We start from the raw sequence: 15,602 nt of genomic DNA, 5'->3' as shown, positions 1-15,602 counted from the left end.
AGTCCTTAGCTATAGCCCTTCGAGACGATAGCCAGCCAGCTAGCATGGGCGTCCGGAAGGGGGGGGCAAGGGGGGGGCAACCCCCCCCCCCCCCTGGAATTACGGATATTATTTATGCACTAGTAGAAAACAACTACATAGCTTGATTAGCACGCTTAGGTGATATTAACTTATCGGATTTTGCTTACTGAGTTCAATTTTTTGTTAATTAATAAATTCTAATGTTTGTTCTTCAAGCATAGCACTAATCTGCTGTTTCTAATTTTTGTTTCATGTGCGCAGTTTAAACCACAAATAGTTCATTTTTGGTGCTAACCTACCGCCTCCCCCATACCCGGCCATCGGGTTCACCACCCTGGAAAAAGTTCTGCGGACGCCCTTGCCAGCCAGTAAGCTGTGTTTAACAGTGGCAGCAATGAAGTTTATGTCACATTCATCAGTTCACTTCGGTGTAAGTTTGTGGGGTTGTCGAATGTTTTCTATTGAATGGTGAAGTCCTTTCAGCAACCTTCCAAGGAGACAGCAGTTCCACGGCCGCTTGATGCAAAGCGCGGCCGTGGCAGTTCTGGTACATGAAGGAATGTGGTGTCGTATCTAGGGGTGACAACGTGGAGGAAGGAGAGCTCAGAAGAGGCCCTCTCTATCTGAGCTGGCGAATGGAGGCAACTCCAGACCGACACCTTTCCTAATCCATATAAGTACCACACTATTTTCCCGGCCCGCTACGAAGGCTCCTGCCCGTGGTGCGAAGAACGTCCCACATTACAAGTGGGTGCGTTGGGCCAAAACCATTGGAACTAAAATTTCCTACAACAACGGAGCAGTGGGAGGCCACTCTGCTCAGCTCGGACCTCGCCATTCAGCAACAGCTGATCAAACAAGCCCGGGCGGCAGCGATAGCCACTGGGGTCCTGAAATGAGGACACCACCCGTTCTGCAACCTTTCATTTTCTTATTTTCTTTCACTTTTTTTCAATTATGTTTTCAACAACAACAAAAAGTGCACCGGAAGTCATACGCTTTCGCGAGGACTACTGGGAGCCTTTGGCCGACGGTGCAGCCAATGGTAACGCTGGGCGCAGCGGCCCTGTCTGCGCGATCTGCGATCCGCTCCGTGGTCCGCTTCCGCGAGGCGGCATTGCGCATGCGCAGAACGCCCCGATGGCGCCAGATGGCGCCACGTGCCCCTTCAGCTGCGTGCACTGCACGCCCGCCGCGTCGGGATCAATCAACGCCTACCATGAGGTGCCCCGCGGAAGCTGACCACAGTAGCGCATCGCGGATCGCGCTATGCTAAAACTCTCGGTTTGTCTGTTGCGCATGCGCAAGCGCTGTCGAGACGGCGACCAAGAGGAGGGGGGGGGGGGGCGGATTAAAAAAATGTGACGTAGCCGCCTCTCCTGACATTTTCCCTTCCTCTATGGGTGGCAATATCTGCCCGACAGATTTACGAAGTAGGAGTTTGGAGCGGCAGCCTATTCTTTAAGGTCCTTTTTTTCAGGTGGTCGTTAAATAGACTCCAGAGATCTGAACTTCAATATTCTTGTAAGTCTGTCTTCTGTTTTCTTCCTCGTAATTTGAAATATGTTGCCAACTCTGAATACAACTTATTTTTTCTTTTTGCGAGAACCGTTCGTCTTCTCGGTACTAAACAGGAATCTGAACTCATTTTTTTTACCGCGGGAACTCGATCTGCTCGTTCCGAGCACACTCGGAAACTTCGAATTATTTATATAATTGAAACAACACAATGCCCAAGGCCTAAAAAGAGAGCAGAGGAAACGAAATGCTCCCCCAGTCCTGAATGTCAAACAAGAAAGCGAGTAGCAGCAATTCCCTATATCCACAAGATCTCGCATAATTTGAAAAGTGTTGGAAAAAGAGTCGGAGTCGATGTTGTTTTTTTTTCGACCCCCGTTAAGTTATCAATATTGTGCATGTGTATCAACAACCCAGGGAAAATTATCCCCGATTGCCCGAAAAATCATGAGTGTAAATTTGTGAAGTGTCAAAAAAATGTTGTATATTCCATTCCTCTGACTTGTAACAGGTTTTATATTGGCCAGATAACACAATGCTTAAATGATAGGCACAGACAACACCGTAAGAATGTCGATAACAAAGACTCTCATAACCTCAGCATTCATTGCCGTTAGTGCGATTTCTCCCCACAGAACGAATATTGCCGAGTTGTTGCACAAAGATCGGCTGTGTCGTGAAATAATCGAGACCTTGAATATCAAGAAGTGCGGTGATTCCTGTGTGAGTGCTCCATCCATTTTTATCAAAAAAAGAATTTCGCTTCCTGAATTGCACATCTTAGCTTGAAACAGGGATCCGGGCGCATGAATGCGCTCTTTGCGGTGTTTTCTACTTAGGTGCCCAAATGTATTTATACGCACAGCGTGCCCAATAAATATCAATGGTTAGTTCAGCGCCGTGTCGTCTGTTTCCCCCTTTCCTCTGCTCTCTTCTTAGGCATTGGGCCTTGCGCTGTTTCAGTTATATTATGCATAACCAACTCGCCCAACAGTTAGTGCTTTCAAGCTTCGAATTATTGTTCTGTGCGGCCGATTTCCCTAATTTAAATCGGAATAAACGTCCCGGCTCCCGCCTTCCTTTGTTTAAACTCACCTTTGATGGTAGGAGGAGTCAACCAACCCTTCAGCCAGTCCCGTGGCGGCTTGCCGCTCTGCCATCGGCGGAGTGATACGTAGCGATCGGCTAAAGTAGCCAGTCCACGCGTATTTTTATTTCTGTGGGGCCAATTTGCAGCTATGTAGTCTCTGACTGGATCTATTTATTCACGGAAACCTAAAAAAAAAAACAAGTTAAAAGCGCCACGCGACAGCCTGAAAGGCACTCCACGCGTTAGTTGAGTCCTCATATACATTCAGCGGCGAGCTCAAAAAAAGGCGGGAACCGGGGTGTTTCATCCGGTTTAAAGTAGGGTAATCAGCCACGCAGGACAATAATTCGAGGTTTCTAAGAAAGCTCAAGAACGTGTAGATCGAGTTCCCGCAGTAAAATGACGAGTTCAGATTCCTCTGTAACGCACCTTTAACGCGATAGCAGTTAAGGGTCCCGTTCTGCAGAAAACGCGGCGTCGTCGTGGTCGGCGCTGCGAGCAAAAAATCCCCGGAGAAGCGACCTAGGTTGGCCACCTGGGTTGCCTAGGTCACGTGACCTTGTGGCGTCATCACAACCTGCCCACCGGATAGTGAGCAAACTGTCCACCGTGGCAGGTGGCAGTTAAAGGGCCACGGACCACCCGCTGGTCTAAAATGTTTCCTACCTCTGTGATTGTCAGGCATCGCCCCTCAAAAGCGCGGCCACAAACATTCCGATGTTAGCCGCAGGCGTGGAGCCCGGGGGACTGCGTCATATTTTATTTATTTATTTGAAATACTGCGGACCATGCACGGTCCTAGCAGGAGGGGCACATTCAAACATTTTGCAATACAAGAAATGACAAGCATATGCATAGAGAAAAAAAATAATAATAATAAGTCAGACAATCAATCACAATTGAATATATAGACAGGCATCGCAACACAAAACAAACAAAACTCATGAAATAAAGAGATGACGTTCCAACTCTGCTACAAAATTGCTGGACAGAAAAATATGAGAAGGTAATGCATTCCATTCGGATACAGTTCTAGGGAAGGAACTATTTTTAAATGTGTTTGTGCGGGCGAAAATTGGTGCCAGTGAGTGTTCCTGCGTAGGTCTGGTTCTTCTCGTACAATGAGCCTTGACGCAATTAGGCAGCTTCATTTTTATTTTTCCTTGCCGGAAGTGATGAAGCAAGATGAGGCGACTAACCTTCCTTGTATGTGAATGTCATGGCCCCGCCTTGGAAATAATTATCGCTTGCTGTTTGCTTCTCAGAATATTTTATGGGGGAAGCGATGGGAGGATAGGAAAATTGGAAAAATTGAAAGTTTGTGTTTTTGAGAAATGAAATTTCGCAGTATCTGTCTCACATCTCGGTGGGTACCTGAACCGCGTTGTAAAGGAAGGGATAAAGGAGGGAGTGAAAGAAGAAAGGAAGAGAGGGACTCCGTAGTGAAGGGCTCCGGATTAATTTCGACCCCCTGGGGTTATTTAACGTGCACTGACATCGCAAGCACATGGGCGCCTTTGGCTTCGGAGTGTCTAGCGTTCCGTCCAGACGGAACATTTGCTGCTGCTGCAGTTCCGTCCAGACGGAATATTTACTGCAGCTAGAGTTCCGTCCATATAATAGAAAGTTTTAGTTTCACGTACTTAGAAGCTTCACGTAAGTAGAGCGCTTACGTGTCACCAGTGCGCATGCGCAGAACGTGAAGTGTCTGCGTGGGTCTCACGGACGTACGTGAGATTCGGATCTTTGCGTTGGGGTCTTCACGTTGCTTGCATACGTGGCGTTGGCAAGATGGCGGCGCCCTACCCGCACGCTTCACAACGATAACAGCTTCGTCGCTAATCCATCGACGTGGTATCGTGCTGTAAACTGCTGTATTTGCCTTCAGTTAGTCCATTCTTGCTCTCGCATGAAGTTTTAGGTGAGAACTAGCTTTTGTTTTCCAGATAGAAATCCGTTTCAGCAGCTCCTAAGCCTGACGGAGAAGCGTTTGTGGTCGTCATAGCAACGAGTGTGGCGACGGTCTCGCCAACGAGGAGGCGCTGGTCTCGCGAGACTAAAGCCCCTCAATGAAACAAAAGTAGCGAAAAGCTTTGAACTTTCCGACACTCCTCCTCTCCTCTCCCATTGGCCGAGGCGCCGTAGTCACGTGTTAGCGCGCGCTTTTTGGCTCCGCAGCAGACGCCGGCGCCATTGCCCGGGGTGGGAGTCGCGCTTCATTTTCTTTCTGTGCAACAGTTTTGGCGGGAAGCGTTCTTTTTACGTGTTGCGGCGATGCCGAGCTTCTGTTGCGCGTATAGATGCAACAACCGAGGTGGCAGTGGCAACAGATTTTTTGTAATTCCTTCCAGAAAAAGCAACGCGGCTCGCCGAAAGGTTTGGCAGCACAGGATCGGCCGGGCAAACTTCGATAATGTTGTGGATCCGCGTCTTTTTGAGATAACTGGTCATTTTTCAGTTGTCAGTCGTGTTTTTTCGGATGATTTGGTGTGAAGAGCCAGCGCCTGCAGTCTTTCTTCGCACTAAATGCCGTTTGGCATGATTTTAAATAGACTCGTTAGCTGGCGGATACGAAAGCCGTGCTGAAGTGCAGGTTTAATGTTGCTCGCATTGCGCGGCGTGTCGGCTTGGTTTCAGTCGGGCTCGTTCGCATGTTGTTTGAGCCCCGCCGTTTACGTTGCTCGCTATGCAGGTCTAGGCTTGACGTTGCGCGCATTGCTTGCCGTATTTGTGTTGCTGCAGCTGGCCTCCTGGGCTCACGAACTCGATACTAAAGGGGCGGTACTCGCTGTTTGATCCTACACTGCTCATGCTGCTCGCGGTGCAGGTCTAGCTTTCATGTTGAACGCATCGCTAGACGTATTTGTTTTGTTACAGTTGCGCTCCTTCGCTCACGAACTCGGCACTAAAGGTGTGGTACTTGCTGTTGAAGCTCCTGCTGCTCATGCTGCTTGCGATTAAGGTCTAGCTTTCATGTTGCGCGCATTGCTGAAAGTATTTTTCAAGCAGGGTTCTAAACCGAAATCGGGCGTTACTGTGCTTAGGCACATTAACGCACCTGCCGCTTGAATACTCGATATCTGCGTAGATAATACTTGAGAATGCAAGCAACTGTAAAACATAGTTTCAGACATTTTGGGTTTAGGCCGTCGTCGCTGTCGCGAATTCCTGCGAAAATCACGCTGCGTGGAGCTATGTAACGTGGATAGGTGGTGTCAGATGAATCACTAACGCAGGGGCGCGCGCAATGATCCAGACCATTTCCAAAGTTCGACATTGGAAAAGCTCCTCATGGCTTTTAATGCGGAGTGGTGACGTGTTAACACTTGTGTATTCTTTTTTCAGTTATGAAAGGTCACGCTCTATATTTTTTTCGTGCCTTGTATCTCCCACGCCCCATTCTCAATGCGGCCGAATCGGAGGCAGAAAATGCAACAAAAATCATGAGGGCGCGCGGTCCGCTGCGCGCCCAAGCGCGAGCGACGAGAAAGTCACTCGTTGAGCGATCGTAGTCACTCTATATTGCCGCGAACTCGCTCGCGCGCGCCACTTCCAACGTGTGCTCCGCAGTCAACGAGATGGAAGAACAAGAAGTTTCTATAAAGCAATCCAACGTTGGTCTGGGCAGTTATTACAGTAACTGATTTTTCAATCTCTCATTTCATGATGTCATTTTGACCGAAGCCAAGTCATAAAACGCAACACAAAGTTCATTCGGGCGCGCGGTCTGCCGGGCGCCAAAAGGCGACTGTTGGAGCGTCTGCTAGCTGCCCCCGGCCGAGGTGCCGCCACCGTCGGCGCCCGGGAGAAGCCGAGAAAAGGAGCGCCGGCATAGGAGGAGGAGGGAGGAGATGTCGCTACTTTTAGTTTATTTAGGGGCTTTACGCGAGACCACGCGAAGCTCAAAACCTCGCGGGATATCTCGAGACACTCTGCACAGTCAGCGGGAAAAGCAAAACGGTGCACGTTTTGGTTCCATACGCACACGTCGTCGATATGAGTGGGAAACCAGCGCGCCTTCGCTTCTCGAAAAGCGATGATGATTTAAATATGCTGCGGGACGTGAAGGAATGCAATCCCTTTGAAGGTAGCATGCAACATACAGTTCGGTGGAATCAAATCGCTCAATTTTTGTCAGAAGAAAGGGGGAATGTATTTACCGCCCGCACTGTAGCTTGGCCTGGCTCCGCTCCAAGCAGCTCGACGAAACAAAACTAGTTTTCTTTATCTGTACTAGATGGCGAGGCACAACATGCTAGCGCATTTTTTAGGTTCTGTGGTAGATCTACACAGCTTGCGTCCCGTACGTATAGCTAAAACTTTACGAAGCGACACGAGCGTATGCTACGTAGACAGCTCACGTCTACGCACGGGAAGGTTCTACGTACGTAAAACTAAAACCGTCTAATGTCCATACTATCCATACTATACAAAATGTGTGATTTCTACCCACATAAAGCATTTTTTTGCCTCTGGAATAACCGACTGACAAAGCTGTATCCACATGTTCTCTCTACGCATGTATACGGCACCAAAATTCCTGTCCGCGTACTGCATTTAGTTGCATCCTCGGAGGCATAACTTCCGTGCAGGCATGTAGGATCGGGAAAATGACACTGTTAGAAGCAGAGTGCAGAAACTCTTCGCGAAGTGATGTGAAGCCCTGTCGCTGTTTGTGCTGCAAGATGACGTAGCGCGAAAAAGACTAAGACGTGCACAAACGGTCAACAAGCATTGTGCAAACGCACCAACAAACTCAAGCCAAAACTCGTTCTATTGCCATTTCTCACTGACTGCTTGGAAAATAAAATGATGCAGCAGAATATCCTGTCACACATTAGGCGGAATAGGATTGCCACTATTTTAAATGAACATGCAAAACTCTGCAAGCAAACTGGTTTACCAATCCCTAACGCCAGCTTTAATTCCGTCTTGACATAACTCTTGAGGCAGATAATGCTGGACAGAACTGTATGGTGTCAGATGAAGTTCCGTCTGGACGGAACCCATCGCTACATGCAGTTCCGTCTGGACGGAACTCTAGCGCAAATTGTAGTTCCGTCTGGACGGAACTCTAGCCACAGCCATTTTTTAATCCTCCACATATTACACAAGTATGCTTTCACTGGGTCCCTGGGCACTGTGAGATTGTTTCTAATGAGAGGGTTGATTTTTAGCAAAGTCCGCCCTTGATGGACCTGTTGTCCCGTTCGTCCCAAATACTGCCTACTTGACTCTAGCACGCTTTCAGCGATTTCAGTGTCTCCACTCCTTGAGCCATGAGTTCCTCCTTGCTGCAGCAGATTTTCAACACCTGGCATTTCCTTGGAGTGCGCGGATGTGCAGTTCGAGGCAACATGAGGTGTCCATGACCCTCTTGCGCTGCTGAATACCGCCGATAAATCTTTATTGACGTCGATCAGGGTTATCTGTAACCGATCTTTGCGTGTCTTGTGGCGAAACTGAGCCCATAGATCACTTCTTCCTCTTCTGCCGGCGGTTCGCTGCTCTCCGTGGAATTTACTTGGAAATCTACCTCGCTCGACTTGGGCTTCCTCTATATATTTCGATTCTCCTCTCCTTCGGGGTAAGTGCCCAGGGATATGCCCTGAAACCAGTGTGCGATTATATTCACGACTATATAATTTCGTCAAGTAGATTCCTCTGCTAGAATGTGAATTCACTACCGTTTCTTTTCCGTATTTTTTATTTTGCACAAATTCTAGCTTTAAGTCCCAAAACTAGCCAAATACTCAACTCCTCGTACATGAGTGCGTTTGTATTCGCTATGCACCTTAGACAATCCCCTGCCGTGGGTATGTGCCTTTAAGTCTGAGAACATCATCATCATCGTCATCACCATGCGCTGCCGCGTTCCGTTCTCGCGTCGCGTGCCTCGCGAAGAACGAGCTCTGGCCGAGGTACGAGCTGGTCTCCGCTTGCGCTTCGGTCTCCTGCCTTCCGAACGCTGCTCTTCGAAAGGCCTTCGAAAGACCGGGACATCATCGGACTACTTTCGCAAGCAGCGCCGGTCTCCGCCTACGCCGCCTACGCCGCCAATGTCGTTCGTGCCCCAGGAAGAGCGTCCCCAGGCGCTGCCCTCTCCCGGCGCCGACTTCGACGATGACGTGGCACCTTCCACTTCGTCGCTCCTGGTGACCGCCGAGCGGCCTTCGACGCCAGAGAGGGAGCCTGTGGGGTACCGTACGAACATCCCAATGCCTGGTAAGTTGGAGTATCTCGTCTTGTTCTGTGGCCAAATTAGGTAATCCGCGATTATTAGGAATAGTCATGCATGACGTGGACGCGCTGATCAGACTTAGCAACTGCTTGACGCCACTGCTCTTCAGGTGGTTATTTAAAAGCCAATGGCGAAATCGACGCGCTTTGTAGGTTGTCATATTAACACTAAATGGCAGGTGCTCGTTTCCTGACCAACTACATATTAACACTAAATGGCAGGTGCCCGTTTCCTGAGCAACTACGAAGGCTCTGGCCTTTTACAGGTTGCTCAGGCGTGGTTTATTGGTTCCTCAGTTTGTAGCCAATGAAAAGGTCGCGAACCAGTATTACGGACATGGACGTCTGCACGACCGAAGTCTCCAATTCCCCAACCTTTCAAGTCTCTCGCATACAAATGTCAAAAACTGCTTCCCGACCTTGCGAGGCGTTTGCTTAACTCCTAGGGCCTCTTATATTAAAACAACACTCGATAATATTTGAGCTTTTCTAATTCACATTCACTGTACTCATAGTTCTTTACTACTGTACCTTTCAATGGCTTTATTGTCCACTCTTTGTGCAATCATTCCTTATATATATATATTTTTTTGTGTGTTTCGACCACTTCTCCCACCTTGAAGACGAAGCGGCCGCAATTGCTGAGACGTCGGCCTCGGAGGCGGCCTTGCCGGTAGAGTCCGCGGCAATGACGCCCATGGACGACTACTTCGGAGAGCTCCCACAGCAGCTCGTCGATGGCAACGCCGGAGTCGGAGCCGGGCAGCAGCAACCACCTGCACCGCGAGAGGAGTGGCCCGAGTTTCTGGCGGTGGAAGCCGCTCTCTACATCCTGACGCCGCCGTCACACACCCCACCGTTCCGTGAGGGGCACCAGGCAAGCACATCTGGCCGGGGCGCACGCTGCCAAAGCGGTGCTCACAGCGAGGCGCAGGAGTAGCTTAATTCGAGGCTGCAGCTCTTGGGCGGCGTGATAGAGAGCGCTCGCTGCTCCAAGGCCCGTTGGTCATCCGCAGAGTTCGCGTGAAGCTACACACTCAAGGAGGAAGGGGCGAGTAAGACATAAGGGGAGTCATTGGCAGCTGCATTACATATAGGACATGTTCTGTGTCGGCCATGACCTCTGGGCGGTTGGGAAAGTGAGCTGTGTCACGCCATCAGATTCCGCAGAGAATTGGTAGGATGAGTAGAGTTCTGGTAGGAAGGGTGTGCGCTTGTTCCGTTTTTAAATGACGGGTGCGGTCTTGTCGATTTAGGTGCACTTCTTAAGTGCAAGGGGTTATGCTGGACAAGCAGTTCTGTGCACGGGGTATTCTGAGCTCTTGATCTTCTCGATCGAAGCCGTAATTGGTCCACTGTACGTAGGGGAAACCCCTGAGGTTGACTGGAGAAAAATTAAGGTAGTGATTACTCATTGGCATCCACCTGAGCTCGCACATACGGGTCCAAAGGAAAGCTTGGAGCTTTCTCTGACGCTTCGAAGTTGAAGAAAAATTGATCTTGCTCCGGGGTTAAAACCGGGACCACTTCCTCTCAGCGGCGGTCTCTCTGACAATTAAGCTAAAGAGGATAGCAAGAAGATGTTAACGCTAGGATGAGTAGTTGAATAACTCGAAGGGAGAACAGTGGCAGGACTACGCAATTATGAAAGCCCCCATGACGAAAAATATTTGAGTAAGGAAATAATTACTCAGTAGCTTTTCTTTGTCGTTGTATGGCTGCGGCCGTGTAGCTGCTAATGCGTAATTAGTATGATTCTAAGTCGTAATTATTAATGAAATGGAGAAGGGACTGTCAGTCTGCGCAGATGCCATTAGGTGCAAATTCCTTACATTTGCAGCCAAGCTCCCTGGTTGTACGGGGGGCACACCAGAGTCTGTGGACGGAAAAGGCAGTGCCGTGGCACTCTACCATAGATATAAAACATCACTGAGAGCTCCACACGGAATCGCAACGCCGAACATGAGAAATGCTATTGGGCCTACACCCTAACTTGAAGCTCGATTCTAATTGCCTTATTCAGATGTATTTTAATTGAAAAGGTGAGCAAGTGTTCGAAATAATTCTAATAGCGGATCGAATATCCCTCTAGTCGACTTGTCGAAGGAATCAAATAGGGCGAGTAAAAATTACACGAAACGAATCAAATATGCTCTCAAGGTCTCGAGTAATTTTCGAATTGTAGGCGGGCAATTCAAATAAAACACGCTGTAGCTGCCACGTGTCGCTCTTCACAGGCAGTCAGGTGATCAGCGCGTGCGCGCAAGCCGTGCATATAAAAGAAAATTGTTTTTTCAGAGAATGAACAGCGCAGACTAGTGTTTAGTGCCCCGACGTGCTCTATTCGCGCGGTGGCATCCATAAAGCTTGTGGGTTCCTACGTGGACACAGGCCACCACCCACCGCGGGTTCGAGCTTCGCGCGAGCCAAGGGCCCCGATCAGCCGTCACCACACACACACTGGGACACCGCTGCAGCGCACTCAACCTCCGCTGGGAGGAGAGCGATTCGCCGCAAAGAAATAAGCCTCCAAGTTCACAAAGGAGACGTTTATTCACATCGTCCTCCAGCTGATACACACACACTCAATAGTCACCCCGTCCCGGGGGCGCGCGAGGAGCAAGGCTCCGCTGCGCGCACGAAGCGACTCGAGTAATGCGCACCGCTAGCACGCCGCTGCAGGAGAATGTCCCCGCGGCAGTGCTGTGATCTCTCTCTCGTGTCGACCGTTGGGCCGGTTGCGAGAGAGAGTGGGCATTCAACGCAAGGTACGCCTGTCAGAGGTCGCTGGACCCCGCTGGACAGGCTCGAGCCGCTGCAGGTCAGAGGACACGTGCGGGCGAGCTCGAGTAAGCACTGGTCCGAACGGCAAAGGCCGGCACGGACAAACAGTAACGTACGCACCTTACGCTGTCTCGGAGGGATCTCTCTCTCTCGGGCCCCGCTCGGACGGTCGCGCGGAGCGCGGCCGCCCCAAAGCGGGTCCCGATTTCCCGCCAAAAGGCGCCAATGGCAAAGGCCCTTGGGGAGCCGGGGCGGAGCTGTGGCTAAATGACAGTGATTAGTCACCCAGCCGCCTCTCCACCGCCTGAGGCGGGAGCAAGGGAAAGAGGAGAAACAACGCGGGAGGCCGGCAGAGCCGCGCAAAGGCGACGGCGGAAAGCCAGATTCCCACATCCCCCTCTCCTTAAATGCCCTCCTACCCATCGGCAAAGCACGCGGCCAAAATAAAGAAATCAATACATAAAAAAAATAAGCTACACTTCAGTTCCAAAATAAAGAAATGAATACACAAAAAAAAAAAACTAGATACACTTCAGTTCCAGCCAGAACAATGTAAAAAAACAAAGGAAAAACAAGGCAAACAACACTTGCATACGCTTCAGTAAATCAAAACAGCTTGCAGATTATATACACGGTACACAAGAAGATGTGAATACAACTGTACAACTATGTTACAGGTGGATGCCAGCCTCAAAGTTCGGTGGCGCGGCCCAGTGGGCCTGTCGGCGACTCACCGCTCGCAGACTTCAAGTTGAACAGGTTGGGAGGGCCGACGACTGATGGCGGTCTTCTTTCCGTTGATGTAGGATGCGTTGATGACGACGGGGCCGCGGCAGAGCACTGACCTCGCGCCCTTGGACACGACATCACGTTCGGGCACAAGAAAGTTAGTGCACCCCTTTCACGCCGGCTGAAACGGGCGAGGACGTTCGGCGGCGTCCAGATGTGTAACCTTGTCCACAGCGAGGGGTCCTTCTCATCCTCGCGCTCACGCAGAAGGACACAACGGCACAACTCACAGGCGTAGCCTTGGCTCATGGTTACGCGCGCACAGTCACAGCCACAACCACGCATACACCCGCAAGTGCGCGGACGCTGGTCGGCGACAACGATCCCCTCATCAGAAGCGTCCAGAGGCGCCGCGGCGAGGGTCAAAGGGTGCGCTTCCCGCCCCCCATCGCCCCAAACGCCCCGCCAACTTCCCCTCCATACGGGCCGCACAAAACTCGCAACGCGACACACGGCTCCTTAACGAGCCAACCACCCACAGTCGGGCCGGAAATGAGAAAAGGCGCGCTGTACAAACGACACCTAATCCAATCTATTCCTTCTAGCAGATAAGAGCAAGCACGAGCGGGCTGAAGTTTGCCTATGCACATCTCGGTACGTTAGAACAAAAAACAGACGTACAAGCGGGAAACTAAAGTGGCTAGAAACTGACTCAAGCAAACAAATAAATAAACTGATAAACACACAAGGCTGGAACTGATCATGCTGCCAAAACAACAAAAGAAAAAAAATAACACACCGTGCTTCGCCTAGGTAGGGCCTGACGAGAAAGCTCGCCATCTAGCTGAGGCTGCGTGCCTTCGGTTGCGGAAAAGTCCGCCGTCCGGCATTAATCACACCGGTGACCGTCGCCTCAGATTGTACCGGTGCTCCGTACGCTTGCGTTCCGCAGCACCAGTTGTGCCTTTGCGCTTGCCTTTGATACCAATGGGTACCGGCGCAAGCTCGTCAGACCGTGACGCGTAGGCCTTCAGGTCTGCGATGTGGGCACGGCTGGTTTTCCCCGTAAGGGGATCCTCCAGCAGGTACGCGAGTGGCGACCAGACTCTGACCACTCGGTACGGACCAAGCCACTTAGGAGCGAGCGAGGCTGAGAACCCCTTGCTCGCATCGCTAAGAACGTGGTTGCGCTTCAGGACAAGATCACCCACCTGAAAAGTCAGGCGGCGGTGCTTGCGGTCATATTGAGCCTTCTGTTGGGCTCTGGCTGCCGCCAAACTCTGCCTTGCTCTGTTGAGAGCCCGACCAAGCCGGTCCCGAAGCGTCGACGCATAAGCAGAGCAGTCTGCCCGCGTCTGCTCATCCCCGAGCTGGCTCTGCACGACGTTTGACATCGGATTCGCCAGCTCCCTCCCGAAATTGAGGAAGGCGGGAGAGAAACCAGTTGAGCGATTCTCAGCTGTTCGGATGGCGAACGCAAACTCGCTCAAATGGTCTGCCCAATCCTTTTGACACTCGGCAAAGGCCGCCAGCATTGGCTTGAGCGTTCGGTTGATTCGCTCGGTCAAATTGGACTGGGGGTGGTAGGGTGAAGTGGTGTAGTGCTCGATTCCGAGGGAACGGCACGTGTTACCGAACACCCGAGCGGTGAAATAGGACGCATTGTCCGTGATCAGTCTTTCCGGAAAGCCGAACCGACAGAACACATCCTGGAGTTTATCCAGCACCGCTCGTGCTGACACTTTCCGAAGGGGGTACAACTCAACCCATTTGGAAAAGTGGTCAGCGACTACCATCAGGTAAATGAACCCCTGCTTGCTCCTGGGGAAAGGCCCCATCAAATCGCAGGTGGCCATCTGCCACGGACGCACACTGTCAATTGGTTTCATCATTCCAGGCGGCTTGCCGCCCCGTGACTTCACCGCTTGACAGACATGGCAGGAACGGCAATAGCGGAAAATGTCACGCTTCATGCCGGGCCACGTCACCGATTGACTCAGTTTTGCAAAAACTTTGGAGCCACTCAGATGACCAGCCAGTGGTTCGTCATGAGAGAATCGCAAAAGTGAGCCTCTCAGACTTTTGGGGATAACCACCTAGAACGGGTCGATGGACTCGTCATCGGTGGCTATGTACTTCAGCACGAGCCCGTCATGGTCCAGCAAATATGACTCCCCGGGGTTCGCCGCGACACACGCTGGCTTCTGCCCCCCTGCGCCCGCTACAATACAAGTAGCGTCACGGCGCTCCGTCTCCCTGAGACCGTCGCTCACCTCGCGACAAAAGGGGTCATTTTGCTGGGCTTTCAGTAGCTCTTACGGCTGAAAACGATTCCAGTCATCCCAGAGGGGAGCATGGTCTCGTCCCCACTCAGGTTTGCAGCCAAAAATTTCCGTTCGCGTCGGCACCTCCGAGGCGCTCACGAAGAGCTTTGCCTCTCGTCCGCTTTGCGAAGCGCTGCTCGCCTGGTTAGCGGAATGGGTTAACCCGTTTGCGGGTTCCAGTTGTGGGTTTCTACGTGGACACAGGCCACCACCCACCGCGGGTTCGAGCTTCGCGCGAGCCAAGGGCCCCGATCAGCCGTCACCACACACACACTGGGACACCGCTGCAGCGCACTCAACCTCCGCTGGGAGGAGAGCGATTCGCCGCAAAGAAATAGGCCTCCAAGTTCACAGAGGAGACGTTTATTCACGTCGTCCTTCAGCAGATACACACACACTCAATCGTCACCCCGTCCCGGGGGCGCGCGAGGAGCAAGGCTCCGCTGCGCGCACGAAGCGACTTGAGTAATGCGCACCGCTAGCACGCCGCTGCAGGAGAATGTCCCCGCGGCAGTGCTGTGATCTCTCTCTCGTGTCGACCGTTGGGCCGGTTGCGAGAGAGAGTGGGCATTCAACGCAAGGTACGCCTGTCAGAGGTCGCTGGACCCCGCTGGACAGGCCCGAGCCGCTGCAGGTCAGAGGACACGTGCGGGCGAGCTCGAGTAAGCACTGGTCCGAACGGCAAGGCCGGCACGGACAAACAGTAACGTACGCACCTTACGCTGTCTCGGAGGGATCTCTCTCTCTCGGGCCCCGCTCGGACGGTCGCGCGGAGCGCGGCCGCCCCAAAGCGGGTCCCGATTTCCCGCCAAAAGGCGCCAATGGCAAAGGCCCTTGGGGAGCCGGGGCGGAGCTGTGGCTAAATGACAGTGATTAGTCACCCAGCCGCCTCTCCA

At 51.6% G+C, this 15,602-nt stretch overlaps 1 protein-coding gene across 1 annotated transcript; it reads left to right on the top strand.

Annotated features, from left to right (window-relative positions):
- The first annotated feature begins 8,489 nt into the window (after positions 1 to 8,489).
- LOC149349519 (uncharacterized) lies at positions 8,490 to 9,923 on the top strand. Its single transcript, XM_089576786.1, has 2 exons — positions 8,490 to 8,854; positions 9,493 to 9,923. The coding sequence occupies exons 1-2, from the start codon at positions 8,491 to 8,493 to the stop codon at positions 9,807 to 9,809; spliced, it is 681 nt and encodes a 226-aa protein (XP_089432912.1). The 5' UTR covers position 8,490; the 3' UTR covers positions 9,810 to 9,923.
- The last annotated feature ends 5,679 nt before the right edge of the window (positions 9,924 to 15,602 follow it).

The sequence above is a fragment of the Amblyomma mixtum genome, chromosome 3 (assembly GCF_055824585.1).
Source record: "Amblyomma mixtum isolate Tamu chromosome 3, ASM5582458v1, whole genome shotgun sequence".
Lineage (NCBI taxonomy): Eukaryota > Metazoa > Arthropoda > Arachnida > Ixodida > Ixodidae > Amblyomma > Amblyomma mixtum.
Note: the sequence above shows the minus strand (reverse complement) of the source record. Positions and strands in the feature narration are given on the sequence as shown.

What these genes read in the sequence shown, in the direction of transcription:
- LOC149349519 (XM_089576786.1), top strand. Translation starts at nt 8,491, where the DNA reads ATGCGCTGCCGCGTTCCGTTCTCGCGTCGCGTGCCTCGCGAAGAACGA. An exon ending in TACGAACATCCCAATGCCTG is followed by an intron (nt 8,855 to 9,492) that starts GTAAGTTGGAGT and finishes CCCACCTTGAAG; the next exon opens with ACGAAGCGGCCGCAATTGCT.